This window comes from Plodia interpunctella, chromosome 8 (assembly GCF_027563975.2).
Source record: "Plodia interpunctella isolate USDA-ARS_2022_Savannah chromosome 8, ilPloInte3.2, whole genome shotgun sequence".
Lineage (NCBI taxonomy): Eukaryota > Metazoa > Arthropoda > Insecta > Lepidoptera > Pyralidae > Plodia > Plodia interpunctella.
Window position 1 is genome coordinate 6,633,606 of NC_071301.1, and position 21,082 is coordinate 6,654,687.

At 33.5% G+C, this 21,082-nt stretch overlaps 1 protein-coding gene across 1 annotated transcript in view; it reads left to right on the top strand.

Moving 5' to 3' along the window:
- Positions 1 to 15,200, top strand: part of Su(var)3-3 (Suppressor of variegation 3-3) — a 305,347-nt gene extending 290,147 nt beyond the window's left edge. The window contains exons 11-16 of the mRNA XM_053748325.2: positions 4,193 to 4,345; positions 9,358 to 9,470; positions 9,929 to 10,052; positions 13,188 to 13,371; positions 14,086 to 14,213; positions 14,624 to 15,200. Of these exons, the coding sequence (XP_053604300.1) occupies positions 4,193 to 4,345; positions 9,358 to 9,470; positions 9,929 to 10,052; positions 13,188 to 13,371; positions 14,086 to 14,213; positions 14,624 to 14,802 (881 nt within the window). The 3' untranslated portion in view covers positions 14,803 to 15,200. The remainder of the gene's footprint in view (positions 1 to 4,192; positions 4,346 to 9,357; positions 9,471 to 9,928; positions 10,053 to 13,187; positions 13,372 to 14,085; positions 14,214 to 14,623) is intronic.
- The last annotated feature ends 5,882 nt before the right edge of the window (positions 15,201 to 21,082 follow it).

The following is a 21,082-nucleotide window of genomic DNA, read 5'->3' on the forward strand; positions in this document are numbered from 1 at the left end:
TGCTTTGCTATGTGAAAAATTTACGTTTTCTTCCGCTATCGCTCCGTTTATACTTCGGTTAACGTCTGGTTTGTTCATGATTAATTACACATTCATTAGTGTTATGGCTTCATGATTTATAAAAATCTTGCTTTGTTTATATTATCACTATTACGATTTGTACTGGTACGTAATTATTAAAATAAATCGATTAATTACCTAGATAAATAAAAATATCAATTCCCATTAAGTATGCCAAGCTATTGCGGGAGAAAAAATTAGCAATATGTACCATACTATACAAATGAACAAGATATTCAAATCTTACAAACATAACATGTTTATATAGGAATGCTAGCTGCGCTTCGATTCCGTATTTATTTACCGATTATTCCAGGTTATATTCTACCCGTGTACCAAAGTTCATAACAATCCATCTAGTAGATTTCACGTGAAAGTTAACAAACATACATACACACATACATTTTCATATACTTTCGCATTTATAATATTAATAGAATCAGCTAATATTATAAATGCGAAATTGACCTCAAGTCTTATATCTGTTTCAAATTCATCAAAAACAACCCTGCGGTTTTGATGTGAAAGAAAGACTTTCCCATTTTATAATTATAGTACGAATAGTATAGATTTGAATATACGACATCCATTAAATTGTAAGTCTGCGAGATATAACTAGAAACGCTCCGCCAACAACATAAGTGCATTGCATGCGAGATAATGACGCCAAACTTGCACGTAACTGAGTGCAACTATGTTGTGTCTTTTAAACTAAACTGCTTGTTTGATGGCAATAAATAAACCGGAATACTATGGCAGTCCACACAGAATCGATATACTTGTTGTATCGGGTGTGTTATACAGCTAACACTAGTGTCACGCCAAACTGAGACACATGCCAACGCGAATGTAAGTACATTATGCAGTTTCTATGAGAGCTTTTATTTACTGCAAGTAAAACCATTAATGTTCATCAAAACAGCAAAATTTGGCGAACTGTTTATTTATTTAAGACGATGATGATATAACTTTTAAGACCGCGATCTAGTGCAAGTAGTCGTATACTCGATAGTGAACCAAATATTCAACCAGATCAGGTTTCCTTACGATGCTTTCCTTCATCGGAAGCAGGTGGTAGTCTATGAAAACTACATGAGTCAGATACAACATCAGTCAGGTAGAATTTTAATCTGGAATCTGTCGATCTCAGGATAGGACAGGATTTATATTTTATGTTTAATAAATATTTTTAGTGCTTATACCAGACAATTAATGCAGAAATCATAAAGCCTACAGATATAAATGCCAACTTTCGGTATATTGTCTCAAAAGTCGATCGACTTTACACGACATACAAATTATATGGAATACCTATATTTACGCCAATTACAGAGTACGTGTTGATCTTGCCCCGACTTTTTAATGTGTCCAAATTGATACTTGCATGCCAAAGTAAAGTATGTAAAGGGCTTATTGCTTTTTTGAGTTAGTTGTATAGTTAAAAATTATATTCCCAAGTTGAGTTAAAATATACACGAGTAAAACAATGCAATAACGTACCTATTTACATAAGTCGCTATCGTCACGAGATATTTTATTAGGATTTTTTATCAAATAATTCTGTTACTTTCGTAACTCCATATTTTTACAAGCTTTTATTTAGTTTCACTTGTCCCGATGTTTGTCTGTAACGAGATCTTGCAAGATAAATTTACTTATTGTCGTCGCTTCAGTTTCCATGACAATGCATTATTATGATTAGCATGACAAAATCAACTCCTCAACGGTTTATTGCACAATTTTTTTTGTCACACGTTAAATGTGTAAGATCTCTCTGATGACAATAAAAGCTTGTAGCAAAATGTTAGTTTTGACTTAAACTTGTTTTGTCTCTAACGTGAGTATATCTAGTGTGCGTCTAATTTACTTACGGCTCTTATATCTTAATTGTGATTAAAGAATTAATTTAAGTTAAAATCATCAAGTTCAGAATTCTATGAAATTTCAATAGCATCTCGCTTTGGTTTGTATAATGCAGTTTAATTACTCGAAATTAACATCTAGTCCAGTGGAACGAAATAATATTCCGACTCTGCAAGTTTATTAAAATACTTCAGTACAGAAGTAAAGCTGTTTTGAAAATCTTCATAGACGATTGCATAATTTGCTGTTATTCATTATTTACGTAGGTACTATGTACGTACTTTTATATGAGCGTAGTATCAATATAAAATTACAAAAATAGTTATGCATACATCAGCAAGCCAGCCATTTCATTGATTTATAGCCTATAAATTATTTTCTTTTGTTTAATTATATAAACACATATATTACTATAGAAAAAATATTCTTCCAATTTATAGCTTGGTCTATATGCTGGTCTTTTGTCGCTTCCTGATTCTAGAATATTCTCAAATTAACCTCCATACATTCCTTGTTCTTCCTAGGCATCTCGACAATTCGTGCACCTTTCAACACGATGCAGTTTCGGACAGTGTGGAGCAGCCAGCCCGGCTAATATCGTTAAATAGTACATTGTTGCATGTGCAGTGTGCACATACCAGTGGGCTAGCTATAGACTAATTTCGTGCAGAAGGTATATATAGAAGAAGATATATTTAGAAGAAGATTTCGTACAGAAATAAACTTCAGTATATGGATATTCATCGATAGTTCATTGTGTGGTTTTATTTCTTTCTTTCCAACATGATTGTACTATATGATTGTGTTAACTGAGTACGTATTGATTATGGTAAAAAGGTATTATATGATTAGCTGTAAATATTAAAAAAATAAGAGCTTCTGTATCTCTGTAAATCTAAACATGTTAAATCTCTTACCACATATCTCTATTCTCAGGCGACGTGATCTCAAAAATACCTTCAATTTTAATACTGATTTCATTAGAGGTACTGACCTTTTCGATTAAAACTTCGAATGAACATTCTGTCTCAATTTATTCTTTGTGTCTATTTTGTTGTGTCCCAAAAGTCGACGCAGACCACATTTGGTTTAGAATTGGCATATAAATAGAAACAATGTTTCAGATTTCGGTAAATAGCCGTGGTATAGTACGGTACGGCCAAAATGTCGTACTTGTAGCAGTAACAGTATAAATATCATATTTTAGTGGAAATTTCGAGATGTACATTTATAATTTTACAATAAAGCAAATCTTTAGCCGAATTTGTTTCTAATATGCTCCATGGTTGAAGCGCGCAAGAGAATTATAATTCGCATTGACATTTCTTTAGTTTTTATCTTCTATATTCGTCGACATATTTCAAGAAATATTTCGAAAATCTTTCGACTAAAGATGGATGTAAAATCAGAGACAGGGATACATGAAAACAGAGTGGGGAGGCTTTTGCTCAGCAGTGGGACATGATATAGCTACGTAAAAAAAATATTCGCCGGATATAATATGTCCACTCTTTGCTTTTGTAATCTGCGTCCAACTTCCATAATGGAGTAAGAAATCCACTTAAAGTTATTAAAACACAATAGACCGTTAGTAGTGCGCTTCGCCCTAATTGAAAACTGCACTGTGTTCACAGACTTCCAAGAGTATAGAAGTAAAGTTAAATTTTTAGTCATTCAGATTCTCGATAAATATTTCTGTATACAACCACAGAAATGTATTGTAACAGGCTAGTTTACCTCTTTGAGACACATAATTTGTTAATTGTATGTACTAGCATTAAAACGGCACTAAATTATCTTATATTACTAAATATATTTGACCGAATAGATTTTTAATGCATGTTTATGACTTGTTAAGATAAAAGTCTGAAATTATCTCTGTACTTTGATTGTTTTATTCTAAATGGTCACAAGGGTCGGTCGCTGCACTTTGCAATATCATAAGTCGCTAGAGAATTGACTACGAAGACATTAAAAGGGTTATAGACTTTAAAAGGGTTAATAAATAAATGTAAAAATTCACAGCCAAAGGGAATTTCTCAAAAGTCAAGAGTCCTCGACAGTTGCTGAAACAGTAATTTACTGTTTGGAGAATCTATATCCGTACTTCCATACTAATATTACAAATGTCTATCTGTCTGTCTGTTTCACAGCTAAACCGCTGAGTAAACTTTAATGAAATTTGAAACAGATATAGTTAACCTGTTCAAACATATAGAAATTTATTAGGTTATTTAAAAAATATATATGTTTAATTTGATTGTTTCAGTTCGCAATGGTTACTCGTGCGTTCCGGTGGCTTTGTCCGATGGGTTAGACATCAGACTGGGGACATCGGTCACCGATATCCAATATGGCGGCCCGGGTGTCACTGTCAAAGCTGTCAACCCCCGGGCGCAGACCACGCCACAAACTTTTAAAGGTAATGTATGAAGAATTCTCTGTATGACTCAAATGTCGCTGATAGATAACGCATTAAGTCCGCCTATTGTTCTTTACAAATTGTATTCTGTGCAATATAAAATTAAAAAATATATTTTTAAGCAATGAATTTATCGAAAAGTGAATTCTACTTATATTTTATATTAATTACCTAAAATAAAAAGTCATAAGGTGATACCCAATAAGCATAAAAAAACATCTTTCCAAATTATTCTACACTAGATAAAGACATTTTAAACAGGATTTTTTAGAATTCGCTAACAAATAAAAGAAATTGGCAAAAAAGTGATGGTGGCGCTAGTGTGCAGTTATGATACCTTACAAGGATTATGTATACACACATTTTTCGCATTTTCATATTTTTATATGATGAACACGTAATAAAAAGCTTTCGTAAATTGAATTTGGTCGAAGGCTCTCCTACTTTGTTCTCGAATTTTACGTCCCAAATAGAAAAATCAAATTCATGTGGCCGTAATAATAAGGAAGTGCTGTTTGAAAAAAAAAAAAACAAAGCGAGATAATGGGTGTTATGAGAAAAATCCACAACGTCGTCTCTCGGCGTAAGAAAGAAAGCACAGATTTTTCACTTATTTTTTTCTATTCTTTCCATATTATTTTTTCGATGATATAAATAAATATAAATATATAAAATAATTTCGATAATAAATATAAATAAACAAATGTCGCAGACGACACACGACGATATAACAAAGTCGTCCTGCGCGTCTGTCTGTTTCTAAGCTTTCTTTTTAATCCATGCAACGGAATTTGATTCAGTTTTCACTATTATTTAGACAATTTATTCACGAAGGTATATAAACCTCGTACGACGTTGGGCTGAGTTGCTAGTAAAAAATAAATATGATCTTGCAACACACTCAATGATCATGTATTTTCACAGCAAGGCATTATATTTTTTTTTTCATTATGACGTATGAAATACCTCTGTGTTCTCGCTATTTGGTGTCCCAATGTCGTCGTCGCGTCTTGTCATTTCTTTGTCGCGAAATGATTTGCAATTCTAACGCGTTAATTTCGCTTTGATGAGGCCGCCGAAAAATACGCCCCGCAAGATTTACACAGAAGGTTTCAATTTAAATATGAAGAAAAAATATAACGAACACTGATCCAATCATGGAAGTGTCGAGGTTTCGCCGGACTTGAAATTAAAAATAGAATATTCTATATTTTACATTTACTTTTTCGGTCTTAATTTATTCACTCTCTTTCGAAATTACAATGAACATTTTTAAACGTAATGAAGACGTAAATACTAAGTTTAACCTGTAATAACAAATTTATGAGTGCTGCAAAGTTGGCCTTCTCAATTTACAAATAAAGTGGCGCTACCAATTTTAATAGGTGATACTTATGTTTTATTAGTTTGTACTGTAAATAGTAGTAATATAAATATATTCAAATTCTTTAATTACTATAGGATTATATACATCGCAGCGTTTAACCAAAAACTACAATCAAATAAATGTGCTTCTTATAAGTATGTATATACTAAACACCCGTCCCGGCTTCGCTCGAATAATTAGAAATCCGTAATAAATTATACACGTTTACGTTTATTCAGGAATCACAGAATCTATTGATAAGAACGTATAAAAACCCTTAAATAAATAAATATATTAGAACAAATCACACAGATTGAGCTAGCCCCAAAGTAAGTTCTAGACTTGTGTTAAGGGATACTAACTCAACGATACTATATTTTATAACATATACATATATAGATAAACATTCAAGACCCAGGCTAATCAGAAAAAGATCATTTTCCATCATGACCCGATCGGGAGCGAACCCGGGACCCCTCGGTTCAGAGGCAAGCACTTTACCACTGCGCCACCGAGGTCGTCAACAGTACTTAGGTAGTTTTTGAGTTTGTATAGTTAATATAAACAGACAGACGCGACATTCGACCGTGTTAACTTTTTTACATAGCTGGATTTATACTATAAGTACAGTTGTAAGTAATATAAATAAGCAATCTTGACCTATATTTGTGTACATTTATTCCTGTTGACCCGGGTTTGGCCGGGCCGTTCAAACCGGACGATACTACCCGAGGCCCTTCCGGGTCATTTACATACAGACGGATTCCCAATCGGCTGATGTTTGTAGGCGGGCGGAGGGAACTACGTTTATCCGTTTGAAACGACTGTTATTTGGTACCGCACCTAGATTGTTAGAGATTGCGCTTTGAAGATAGCTGTAGCCAATATTGCTCAGTGATTTTCCACAATAAATATATATTTATATCGTTTATACGCATAATAGCTTGATAATTTTGGGTATTGCCATCAGGAAATTTATTTTGATTCCCTCGGCTATCAGTGGATACAGTATTGCAATAATGCACAATATTACTTTTTATAAAATCGGTGACCTAAAATCAATGCATCCATCACATAAAATCCATCCATCAAAATTTTCACCCTAATCTGTTATTATGCACCCTTTTTGTTCCTAAAACTCAGTACTCTGTCTGTTTGGATGCAATTTCAGAGTAAGAAAAATTTGTTAAAAATATATGAGTAATAGTTTTGTAAATAGGTATGTGAGTGTATTTTAACAAGACCGAACTTACTTGTGTTAAGACCTAAAATACTAAAAGCATTTAATTTCATTTGATAAAATCATCATCAAATATAAAGCCAAGTCTAATCGCATATACTATTATCTCTATTGCCTTTTCTGTCAAGATATTATACTCGTAAAATATTGATATTGTGTACATACTGTTCATGGAAACCTTGATGGTTCGATAAAGGAAGCAAGTAATAAAATTCGTAGGTGAGTGTCTAGAGAGAAAAGCATCAGCGTGGATAGGTGTAAACAAGTTGATTAATTTTCTAAATCTTCTTAAAAATAACTTAACTTTTAGGGTTCCGTTCCCGAAGGGTAAAACGCACTATTACTCCGCTGTCGGTTTCTCTATCTGGTCTGTCTGCACCAGGCTGTGTCTCAAGCACCGTGATAGTTGTAATTATCTCAAATTATGTATCTGTTGCCGCTATAAAAACAAATACTAAAAAGTAATAAAATAAATAACTATTAAAGAATTTTTATTTAAATTATTTTCTCGCTACAGATTCAAAAACATCGCCCTTGATAACGATACGGAGCGAGCACCAAACATATCTTTGTTACTTTAGATTTGATTCAAACATACGAATATAAGTAACGTTTCTTGAGTCAAATCTAGCTTTTGAAACTCTTGTTATCGGAACTGAAATTTTATATTTACGTCTTGGTTCCGTTGCGATAAGAATATATTTTTATAGTAAGCGTGACCTGATTTAGAAACTAGCATTGGTTTCCGATAAAAGAGCACCCCAACGGACAAAATACGCTGATACGTATTGTCACCTGACTTTTATATTAATTAAGTCTAATTTATTGTGCATATTTATTTTATGAAAATCAAGTGAAAATCAGGCACTCTATGTTATTTACCTGAAAGAAAATCTAACGCTTTCACAAAATTTATGGAATAGATAAGGCACCATTAGGATATAGGAATCGAACCGCAACCTTCTTTGTGCTTGGTTGAATGGACATATTCAACCAATACACCTAATGGGGTATCAAATCTGGATTTAGTAGGGAAACGAGAGAAGGTAATCAGTGTAAAAGCTGAAATCTGACCCAACACTTCAGGGCCGGATTGTATTGTAAGTAAAACCTTATATCATCTAAAGGCCACTAAGTGTTGTGTGCCCAGCTTGGTACAATATAATTAAAGATTCATAATTCTTACATATTATAGAAAGCAGAATAAAAGCGTAAAGAGGAAAAAATCTAAATGAAATCATTTATTCAGAAATTAGGCCTTCAGAGGCACTAAATAATATTTACCAAAGCTACAAACTACTGCCATTTCGGAACAACCACTGCCCAGAAGAAATGCCGAAAGAAGGTCATTTAAATAGTGTCGGTCTTTGTCATGACCAGAAGGGCTTATCATTTTTTAAATATAAATATATATTTTCTTCACAGTAATAGATCAATGTTAATACACAATAAAGTACAGGGCTTATAATATAAGCCCTTCTTGGCTTTTTATACCTCTTCTTTCGGTATACCTTTTTACCATGTACAACGTGTATTCATACTTTTGCCATTGTTATATTACTTTATTGTGTACTTACATTGTTATATTACTGTGAAGAAAACATATATAAATTATATGATTTCATAACAGTCCGTCCAATAAATTTTGCGTGAAAGATTTACAAACATAGACACAAACATCCTCACAAACTTTCGCATTTATAAAATTAGTACGATGGGAATTATTTTTGTAGTACAATCACAACAACGAATGCGTCCCATATGACAGCAGTGAGCTAGTAAGAAGCATACAATGTTCCGCTTGAGTACAACTCCGTTTACCTTACTTATTTTAATAAATGTGTTATTTCTTATAGGATACAAAATATTTATCTATTATTAGTTTATCTAAAACCTTTACTTAATCCGGCCCTGAAACAAAGTATGGGTGTACTATTTACATGTTAAGCAGACCCTCTGTGTGATTGCGCGCCATTTTTACATTATTTATATTCGATAATATATGTGTTTCAATATTTATGAATTGATTCCCGTCAGTGCATTACACATTCATACATCCAGCTGATATTTTACCAGATATTTATTACCATTTTACGATAAGTATTTCATAATATGGGTACGGTCAGCATTGACCGGAGGTTGAAGTTTGTTGATGATATTTTTAATTTAAAAGCAAAAATTGTAGTTCTAAATAAAATTTCATAAAAATCGGACCAATTACAAACATGCATTCATACTTTTGCCATTGTTATATTAGTAGGATTCTTATTTGTTGTAATTTTGACATGACTGTGTATATGTCTGTGGTACCGAAAACGGATGAAGCGACTTTGTTCTAGTTTTTTTTATTTCAATTTTTAATCAAGTTCTATTTTTAATTTAATATTTCCATGTGAATTGTTCCAGGGGACGTAGTTCTCTGCACCCTACCACTGGGTGTGTTGAAAATAGCAGTGGCGAACAACGGCCAGAGTCAACAGAACTTTGTGAAGTTCGACCCGCCGCTGCCTGATTGGAAGGTTTGTTTTTGTTATTCAAACTACAGCCACTAAGAAGTTCCGGATCCCGGATCCCAACTTCCGGATAGACTTCTGCGATGGCTTGCGATCCGAGGTGGGTTTCCGACCGGGCGTAATTTAAACCAGCGCAAACCCTACTCGCTCGATTGATTCATGCGAAAATTATAGAAATATTTACAATGTTCCAACATTGTAATTTCTAAAGGATTTTGCTCTTGTATTTATTTCGAGATAATATGATTTCTGTTTATATTTTACTATATGACCAACATACATTTAGTTACTACAGAAACGTAATTAGTTAAAAGTAAATTTGTGTGTTGTGTCAAGTTTTACATAAGCATATAAAAAAGCGCATTAGGAATTATTGATGAAATTTTGCTTTTAATTATTTAAAGACAATATTGATATCGCCGAGGACGATTTTAAAGGATCTTAAATGTAATAAACTATTTTAGGTGGCGGCAATCAAACGCCTTGGATATGGCAACTTGAACAAGGTGGTGTTATGTTTCGAGCGCACCTTCTGGGACCCCAGCGCCAATCTCTTCGGCCATGTTGGTACCACCACGGCTAGTAGAGGTATTTGGTTTTTAATATTTCAAAAAGTGCCAATGGTCGAATTGACAAAAAAGCAAAAAAGGATCGTGGAGTTGATATTCGCAAGATTTGAAGCATATATATATATACAACCACAAACGCTCCACATGTAATTAAACAAAACAATATTTTTCACATATGGTGTTATAAATAAGAGGAATGCGCTTAAAATCTCAATCAATTAACACAACACTGTAAAATATTCTTCCTTGCCTACTGTGCCTACTGTGTTTATACCCAGTACTTTCCTAATTAATTCACAAAAGACGGGCGCAAACCCAACTTTTAGATGAATTTGCGCCGGACTGGTTGTGAATAAATTACTGGACTGGACCTAAGGCAATACAATATTACAATGTATATAATAAAAATTACAAAGTATTAAAAGTACAGTTAGCAGCAAGCTAAGTAGAAACCCATGTTAGCAATTCATATAATTTCTAGCGACGCGACGAGGTTGCGTGACGCTACATGAATTTCCCCGTAAGCCGAAGGCTTTAGTTACGCCAATCCGACCTCCTCAATCGATAGTAACTACCATTTAATCACCACTACCACAAATTAACCAAGTGCTTAAACTGCACACTAGTTTGTGGGAATTGATGAGACACTAGCTCTTCTGGCATGATAGGAATCAACATCGTTTAAATGAGTTTCTCAGCAGTGGTCATTCCGAAATGCCAGTAGTTTTAGTTTTTTGAAATATTACTATATAATATAAAATTTTACGAAAAAGTTCCTATGAAAGTCTAAGTTCAATTAATGGATGACACTCAATTTTATAGACACATAAATACAAATGGCCGAAATAACAGGTATGGCCGCGTTACATAGGCACTCACTTTAATAAGCCCTCGGCCAGGACAAGACGTAATTTAGGATTTTTTAATGGGAAACGGTGTAATTGTAACGGTGGCTAATAGCGTATGTTCAAATGAAAGTGTCAGTATTTTCGTCCGCTTACTTTATCAAATGCTGGTTATAAGTTTCACATTACATATATGCAAATACTTACCTACTTTACCATTTTCGAGAAATTTCCAAGAAATCCATAGCATCGTCTAAGAAGTTTTTATATTCTTTACACGGCCTATTACGTCCGCTGCAGGATAAGTCTAATCTGATGTACGCAGCTATTTTAGTTTTTGTTTTACGCCTACTAATCGAACCCGCAAGCTTTCCGATGGCATCACTCCAGCGAACTAGCAACTTTCCTCGGTGTCTGTGTCCCATATTTGATCTTGCACTTAGCAGTTTTTTGTGCCATCATCCATCCTCCTTTGAAATCAAAACCACAGGTAGTGAAGAATTTATATTGAATTTTACTTGAATGAATTGACTGTAATATCTATATAAAATCCCTTATCTGTAAGAACTATCACGAAGTAGTTAAAAATTCAAACGTGTACATGTTCTCGTTTGTTTTAACTACTTCAGTACCCACAGTTACTGTTAGCAATTACTGTGCGTGTATTTTTATGTTCGTCGTAAATTGTTTTTTGTGTAAACAGACTAAACCATAAAAATAGTAGCCGCAATAACAAATTAATTCTGAATAATTTAACGCTACTAAGAATCATCTAAATAAGAAAGACTTGAGATAACAACATAGTTTTACATGTTTTAAGGCTGGCATTTTCTAATAGACAAATATGGAAATTTATTTATAATAAATTTATTATAAGAAATCAGGTTTTCATGATTTTGAATTAACTAATGCTTTTTGACTCTGCGGCTTTTTGATTAATATATTCTAAATCTCAGCCAAAATAACCAATTATCGCTTAATTTTTTCAACAAAAATAATCGACATTTACATAGAAATAATAATTAGCTCGCCCTAGTGCCCCATATGCTGTGGCAAATGTATATTATTTATTAATAATATATTTCACGGGGATAAGGAGACTCAATATACAATGAATAAAATGTACATATAGAAACGGTCTTAGTATATTTCATATTCTACATTAAACTGCAACGCTTGTAGTTTTTTAATCGTGGCAAATACAACGTTTGGGTTCCCTTCGTGCTCAGTACTATCAGATGTGCTGCTATCTCCCGATGTCGCTTCAAGAATTATGTGAGAACGCTCAGAGCCTTCCTATCTGGCCATCAATGGGTTTATTTCCATAATTTATTGACGTCTTTACGCCACGAACCGTAGACGTAGATTAAAATAGATACAATTACGCTATGGGAAGTAAGTGGACTTTCTCTTACATAGGTGTGGTGAAGAAATTTAGGTATTGATCATACGATTCTAACTAACCTTTTAAGTACAGAATTTATTCATCTTATTATTTAAATACAGACAAAAAATTATGTGTGGCATAACAATAAAATAAAACCTTTCTCGTGTCGCCAAAATACTTTTTCTTCTTTGATAACGAGTCTTTTAATTTTTCAATTATGCTTAATTTGTGTAGCAGTAACTATATGATGATCGGTTCTTGATATGGTTATGCATTGGACGATCATTGTTTTTATTTGGTTGATTATATTTTTATAGAATCAGTAAAACAGATACTTTACTAGTAACGTTTAATTTATTTTGATTATTCTAAGGTAGAAATGTCTATTGAAATGTTTGATCTGTGGAGGAAGCAATTCCGACTTTATTACTTGTTTGATTATGATAGACGATTCCAAAGTTCCAGTAATAACTTTGGGTTATAACTATTATAATTCTATGTGACCTCGATAATATTTCTGAGTCAAATCGAATCATTACCATGTTAGCTAAACCCAAACTCACTTAATCTATGACCTAAAATATAGTCACGCAAATTAGTGGTGTAATAATATTGGAGCATGAACTGGCAATTATTCCATAAATTTTACAAGAGCGACGGTGGTCAAATGTCAGAGCAAAATTGTATTTTGTTACAACGAAAATTAACAGACCGCGTGACATCACAATGTTGCAACTTGACTTTGCACGAATACAGACCAAATTAATTCACAACGATTTAATTTCGGAAGTAAAATTATTATTAGTTCGCGAAATAATCTACCCTTTATTAATCTATGTTGTACACTATAATTGATGCTCGGTTCAACATTATTTTTCCTCTATTAAAAGATCTGTTATACAGGTATTTGTTTTCTTTATAGGAGAGCTGTTTCTATTCTGGAACTTGTACAGCGCGCCGGTACTCCTGGCTCTGGTCGCTGGTGAAGCCGCGGCGGTGATGGAGAATGTGACTGATGACGTCATCGTGGGAAGGTGCATTGCTGTGCTGAAGAGCATATTCGGACATGCAGCCGTCCCGCAGCCTAAGGAATGCGTGGTAACCAGGTAAAGTAACTGTAATGAAGTCGACAGAAAGGACAAAATGTTTTGTGATCAACACTAGTGACCCGCCCCGGCATCGCACTCTCTCTATTAAAATAACTCGCATTAATGTAGTGGTATCAAAAATCTAAGCGTACATAATTGATTTGCTTGTATACTCGCGGTTATGATCAAAAACGATTTTATTTAGTTCATTTCAGTCGTATGATTATGAATCCTCCTTTGATCATTTGACATTTTCTTAAAAAATAACATTTTAGTTCTATATATAATCAGCATAGAAAGAAATACAATTTCAAATTATGTTTATACACAGTTCAGAAAAAAATATCATATGCGTCTTTTTAACTATCGGAAGCAATTAATGAATATCTTTCCTTTTCTTCCTATATTCACCTAGACATCTTGTCACCTGTTCATCTTCTGCTCTCGTCACCTGTTCCGTCATACTAATCGTATTTAGAATGTCTACGCTAGATAAAGCCCTACTTTAAACTTATTTCGCACTCCGAATTCGGAGCGTTATTTTCTGTTATCCTCAGTTTCAAGTCATCTTCTCGTGACCCAATGACACTCTCTGTTTTCCTTTCTGGGGTACCACTAGGTTACAGCTTTGCTCCACTTTCTGTCGCACCTTCTAGCCAGATGCCTTATCAAGGACGACTACTATATCTATGACTTATATTCCCTGTGCCTGGTGCCTGTATAAATTCCCAGATGGCGTGCGGACCCGTTCGCCCGTGGCTCGTACAGTTTCGTGGCTGTGGGCTCGTCGGGCACGGACTACGATCTCCTGGCAGCCCCTGTGCCTGGCTCCCCAGGAGACAATAGGCTTTTCTTTGCAGGTACACTGATTTATTCTTTTACATTGGTCCAGATACAATACTACGCCTTTATCCCCTACGGGATAGGTAAGAACGGTGAAACTAGTTGAGCCTATTGGTGGAATAGAAATTAAATAGTGACAGTTAGGTAGTCACCATCACCTGTGATACATATTATATCCTTTTTGTAGCCCTTTTCATGGTTAACTTTTACAAGGTGCGCGGGAAAAATAGCAGCTGGCATATTCTTTGTTTATTTGTAATAACTTTATTGCATGAAATTAAGTACATAAAGTAAAATTAATACAAGAAAGACATGTGTAACTGCGGACTTATCCCATGCGATAGATTGAGAGTACATTGAGAGGACACACAGCAGCAGACAAGTTAGAAGTAATAACATACAAAATAAGTCGCTATTCTCCGTCCAGGTGAACATACAATGCGCAACTACCCCGCGACAGTTCACGGAGCGTTCCTCTCCGGGCTCCGCGAGGCGGGTCGTCTCGCTGACCTGCTTCTTCCTCAGCCGCCCATCACCAATGCCAGTGTGGCCGCAGTCACCGCCGCCGCCGCTGCAGCCGCCGCAGCTGCCGCCAACCACTCCTGAAATAAGAAGAAATAGTAAAAAGTCGCGTGGTCCGTTTTCGAGGCAATTGCATGACGACTTTTTACTTGAACATGATTGAAGATTGGGAAGCTTGAAATTTAGACTAGTAAATATATTATAGACTGAGATATTGTACTTTCAAATGTCCTTGCCAACTAGTTACCTTGTCGTCATCATATTAAGCATACGACTGAAACTTTGTAATCATGATTTCTAGAGACATCGATTGAATAAAAAAAGAACAATTTTCGACTGGTTGAAAGTTTAGACTGAGTTATTGCACGAAAGCGAAACTATAACCAAAACTGGATTTTGAAGGCCGAAACCGAAGCTGAATATTAATCGGTCGGACACTACATATCAACCACAACTCTAGTGTAATTGCTGCCATGTCGATGTCACTATTACTACCGCCAGTATTGAAATATGAAAAAAAATGTGATTATTGACACAGAAAATTATCTAATGCAAATGCCAGATACTGCCGAAGTGACTGAAGTAAGTTATTTAAATTTAGAGACGCTAAATGAAATATATGATGACCTAGGATATATATATATATATATGTATTCGATGTCTGGTAGTTGTAAATTGAAGTAGTTTATAGCCTGGCATAAGTAGTATTTTTGTACGCACTAAAGTAGCTAAGTGACAAAAGATAAATTTGTATTATAAATCGTGGCATATGTAGACCGATTAAGTTGACAGCGTGGAATTAGTATACGAAATACACACTAAGCCCATGGATAACAGTGACGATGTCCAATGATTTAAATGGGACAAATAATAGGTAATATTTTAAGTGCATTGAAAATAATTATCTCAGCGATGTATTTTAAAGGACAAAGAACCTTGAAATATATAAATTAATTACATTCTTTAAATGTTGAGATCAAATATGTCTCAAATTTTTCGACTACGTGTGTTTGGTTTGGATATTTTTAGATATTTATAATGATAAATTTCCATAAACATGAATTTCTAAAAATATTGAATACAACGTAGACATCAAAGAGGAATTTTAATGTTTGACGATTTGTTTATTTATATATTTACCTTGTAACATTTTATTGGCTTTGGTAATGACTCAAGATTCTGAAATGTTCGACATTTAGTTTTAGTTTCGTATTAGCTCATGTAGGTAAGTGTTTTTGGTCTAGAACTCATTTCGACAAATCTAGACAATATGAACACAATACTTAGAGAATTTTTAACTATATGATGTGACCACAAAAGTGAGACTTGTTACGAAAGTAATTTAAGAATAGTTGTAATGCATGCTACTTTGTGATAAATAAAATGTTTCAAAATATTTCTGCCTGTCATTTTTATTTTACATTACTGGTTTTATCTCAGCTTATAGGTAAATGAAAGTCAGAAAAATCGATCAATTATTTGATTTACAAAATCACTACATAGTATAAAACAAAGTTACTTGCCGACTCTGTCTGTTCTAAGCTTTCTTATTTTAAACCAAGAAACGGATTTAGATACACTTTTCACTGTCATTTAGAAAATTTATTCCCTAAGATTTATAGACCTTGTACAAATCGACCGGGTCGCTAGTGAAAAATATATTATTTTTCTTAAAACAGCCACCTGGAATCATTTGTAAACAAATAAAACTCTTATCACATTCATCATCAGGAATGTTCGAAAAAAAAAGTGTGTGATAGTGCTCACCACATGTCGACAAACAGGAGCAATTAATTGGTCGCGAGTGTCCACATTTATTAACGCACCTGCTCGAATAGAGGTGTTTAGAGAAATAATTGGGGTGTGTTGAGATGCCTTAGAGCATAGATTTAGAAAAGGCCTGCGCGGCGGCGCGCATGGAGATTCTTAGAGATCCTACGATTGGAAAGTAGGGCCAATTTGATAGATCACGTCTGACATTTATCGATCCATATATTCTGTCTAAAATTTTTTTTTTTTGTTATTCTTTTATTAATAAAAAAGATAAAGCGTACTTTAAGCTAAAGTTGTTTTGTCTCGTTTTGTAAAGGCAAATTTTTGTGAAGTTAAGTCAGTAGACTTAAGGTTATGTAGTTCCAATTTCGGAACAACAATAATAAGTAATATTGCGTGTCTGTTTCAAGGTTACATTCATATATCATTAGAATTTTGACTGAAAATTCTTCAGACGGTAGTTCAGGTTTTCCTCTGGAGTACCTACTAATTCCATGGGTTTTTCGATTTATCTGATTATGATATCAAGAATTATCGATCGTTTATTAGTAAACTTGTAGTTAATGGAGTTACAGTTACCGTGAACCCTATTACACCCGAATAAGTAGATACTTAATTTGAATAATTAAGAAAACTTTTTTCGGCAACTGTCACAATATGTCGCGATAATAATTTCCCATGAAATAAAGAAGGAACAAAGGCATTCGCAACCACACAAAACGCACAGTAGCTGGGATATTCTCGTTAACAGTAAAAATCTGTGTAAACAATAAAAAAAATGCATAATAAGTAGGGAGAAGGGTCGAGCAAAGTGGGAAGTGAGAAGTTGAAATGAATCGTCCATTCCCACTGTCTCCCAGACTGTAACTCCGTTGGGGTAAATATAGAAAAAATACCATTGTTCTGACTATACCTCTATGATAATGTGAAAGAGTTATACTTGTGAGCATTGCGTATTTTGTATGAGTGCTTTTATTTACCGTAATGAGAAACCAGTAATAAATGCCGAATTCGCAAAGTTCTGTGAACTCTTTCGCAGTAATGTCTTAGTAAGAACATTGCATTGTGGGTGATGTACATGCGGCATTATAGTTTTCCCGTTGTCTATTAATGGCATAGATCAACAAAAACGAAAAAAAATCAGTAGGGACTACATTGTATGAACGATACGCCATGGAATTAGTAGGAACGGAATACGCTTTTCGATTTTCATTTTATAAATGCTATAACTAAATCAATTACTTGTCAGAAAATATCTAGTTAGCTTTAGCACCTAGCACTTACATATAGCGCCTAAGAGAGCCGTAGCGTATTGCTATTATTTTCCAGAACTCCGTTGAAGGGCACAAAGCCTGGAGACAACAGGAATAGCCGAAATTAATTGCGGACGATCCGTATATTAATTCCTCGTTTGTCGGACTGGCTACGCGGCCATTTTTCTAAAGGCAACACCGTAGGGTTAATTGTTACGTCGCACAGATAAATGAATGGAGTATTTTTGTATAAAATATATATATTTTTTTATTTGAGCTTGTTAAATACATTGAAATGAGGTCAGCTCAATTCAATGTATTATTATTACGCCGTAACTGCCACATTCACAGATATAAAAGTATTCCTTTTATATGAGAAAAAAGTAAAATTAATTTTATCATAAATCATATCTGAAACTTAAAGCTTTAATATTAGACAGAATTTTGTTACAAGTAATTTATAATTTTATTCAAAAATATTGTTTGCGTCGGATTTCGGAGCAATTTTTGATATTCAATTATTTTTTTATCAATAATGTGTATCTCAGGAATGCGTTTGCCCAGCAGTGGGACTACAATAGCTAGAAAAAAGAAATTGTGTCATAAAAAGACAGCTCCACCTTGTCCTTGTTCATGGCCCGACGGCCGGCTAACAATGTGAAAAAATGCTAAGTATAAAAATACTTCATTAAACTAAGTTTTATCTACCGTGTTAATCAATGGGCGTGGGCTAGTAAAATCTGATCGCTTTTTATTATAAAGCATTTTAACATTCCCCATGATTCAGAAAAACAGTCCTTATCACAGGGTGTTGGAGTATAAAATATATGTTGGCCGTATATAAAGTTGCTATGTTTTGAACAGAAAGGATATCGTCTAAGCAAACTGGAGACTTATAATAACGACCGTGGATTTATTGGTACATTCTAACACAATTAATTTGGTATTAAGACGTCGGGATATTGAGCGGTTCTTCTTTTGTAACAATTTTTCACCGTCCACCATTTTTATCAAAACAGGAAACAATGCACACCTTGTTAATCTAAATTAAAAATATTTTATTGTTGAATTATGATAGGCGTTAATTATTTTTTGGGATTTTGAAATGTTGAAATAAACTTATGTGATGTTAATGATAGTAAGTAAAATCATTAGGGTGACCAAACCTTAATTTTAATTCTGTAATTATGAGACATCTTTAATCATCTATAGGTAATATAACATTTATAATGTACACAATATTAATTTAGAATAAAATTCTTTTGTTCTAAAAAATATTATGTGCTTTTACTAACTTTCAAATAATACAATCACATTATTATCCTAGTAGCTCTCCATAACGATTGTGATAAATTTTCTTCGAGTGTTAGCATTGGTTCAATTTTTATTTACAAATAAAAACTAATAATTTTACATTTCTAAATACGTAAGTAAAGACGAGATGCATACTTTTTACAATAACATAGGAATCTACAACTAATTGTAATATTTAAACAGTTTAGTCAACAGTAATTTTAAAAAATATAACTACAAGAGTGCTTTATAATATTTTAGGTTCAATTTTGTTAGACACACATTAAACGTTAAACAAGATGGTAACCCTAACATCATAAATAAATGATATAATTTTACAATAGTTTTTGTGAATAGTACCGCGAGATACGATCTCGGCATTTCACATGGAACATATTCAATTTACCGACAGCCCAGTTGTTGAAAAATAATTAAAAATGCAATTAAAAACTGCTATAAATCCGTCAGCGGCCCCGCCTAGCGCATAAACAAAGTTAAATTAAAAAAGAATTAATATAAATAACGTTATTTCTGTACTTACGTAGACGACTGGTTACTTATTACTATGTTTTAGTTTTAGAATAAGTTTTACGAAAAAAAAACATTTATAGGTTTCGAATCTCAAGGGAAAACGGGATCCACTTGGCCGACTCGCACTTGACCGATTAGATTGAAAGTCACACTATCTTGTTGCATTCACGTGACACAAAATCATGATCCGTGCAATAGTGAGGAGTTCCCTCGTTGGGAGCCAATCCTGGTTACATAGTTAATGCTTTTCAAAATACTACATTGCCATGGGAAAAATTTCAACTCTATGGGACAAGCGGAAGTAAGTTTTGATTACAAAGAAAGGGACAGGTGAAATTAAAGAATTGTATTCTGAATAGAAAAAGAAAAATATTTATTTTATTTATTTTATTTTATTTTATTTTATTTATTTTATTTATTTATTCATTCATAAGCTTAAATCTATCTTTACAGTTTTCACCAATGCAATAGACAATATGTTTATCTATATATATATATATTTGTTATAAAATATAGTATCGTAGAGTTAGTATGCAATAACATAAGTCTCGAACTTACTTTGGGGCTAGCTCAATCTGTGTGACTTGTCCTAATTTCTTTATTTGACATTTTATTTGGATATAAAAAAATTATGTCCAAATTCTGAAAATTATGGTTTAAGTATTATTATTTTTATTTATATTGCTCGTGCCATCTGAACAGATATCAATGAACATTTCAGTCACAATTGCACCATGCTTACGCTAGCATTCAAAAAGTATGCGCGTACGCTTTAACGAATGCAGCGCCATCTAGTAGAGACTTTTCAAACTATTAATGCGGACTCTTTTTACTTAGTTCCTACTTAATACCGAAGAGAGCGCTTTTTGACGTACCACATAGTATAGGCACTATCGGCCATGATCGTGGAAAAATAAAAAAAATGTAGTGTTCTTGGAAAATAAAAGTAAAAAAATAAAGTAATTGGTAGTTTTTCCGATTTATTCCACTATCACCCTTATCACCCAGAATCGAATTTTTTAAACTCCTTTGTTCGCCTCTGAATCAATATTGTTTATTCGTAACGTAACAACAGACATAAGTACAAAAAATGTTTTCCTCTATAACAATTTTAGTATAATTTAGTAAATGTAGGTCTTTTGTATACCTAATTAATATAATTAGTATTTCTGTTGTATTCAAGTAATCTTTTTATTTAGCCCTGAAAAATTACAGTTTGTACAATTACAATGACGCTTATTTTTTCTAATACATTATAACTGCTAAATTTCGAAGTAGATGGATTTTTGTTTTGAATAATGACCATATTTTTAAAATGCGTTTATGATGTAATACGAGGGTGTTCACAATAAAACTACTAGTCGGCACGCCTTGGGTAAGTGTAAGTTCAATGAGTGTTCCAATTTTTGTCTTGGGCCATTTGTTGCCAACCAGTCTGATTTTTTTTTCGGTCGATCCGCCATCGTCATCATATAATTTAGAAATAATATTAATAAATACTAATTTTAATTACA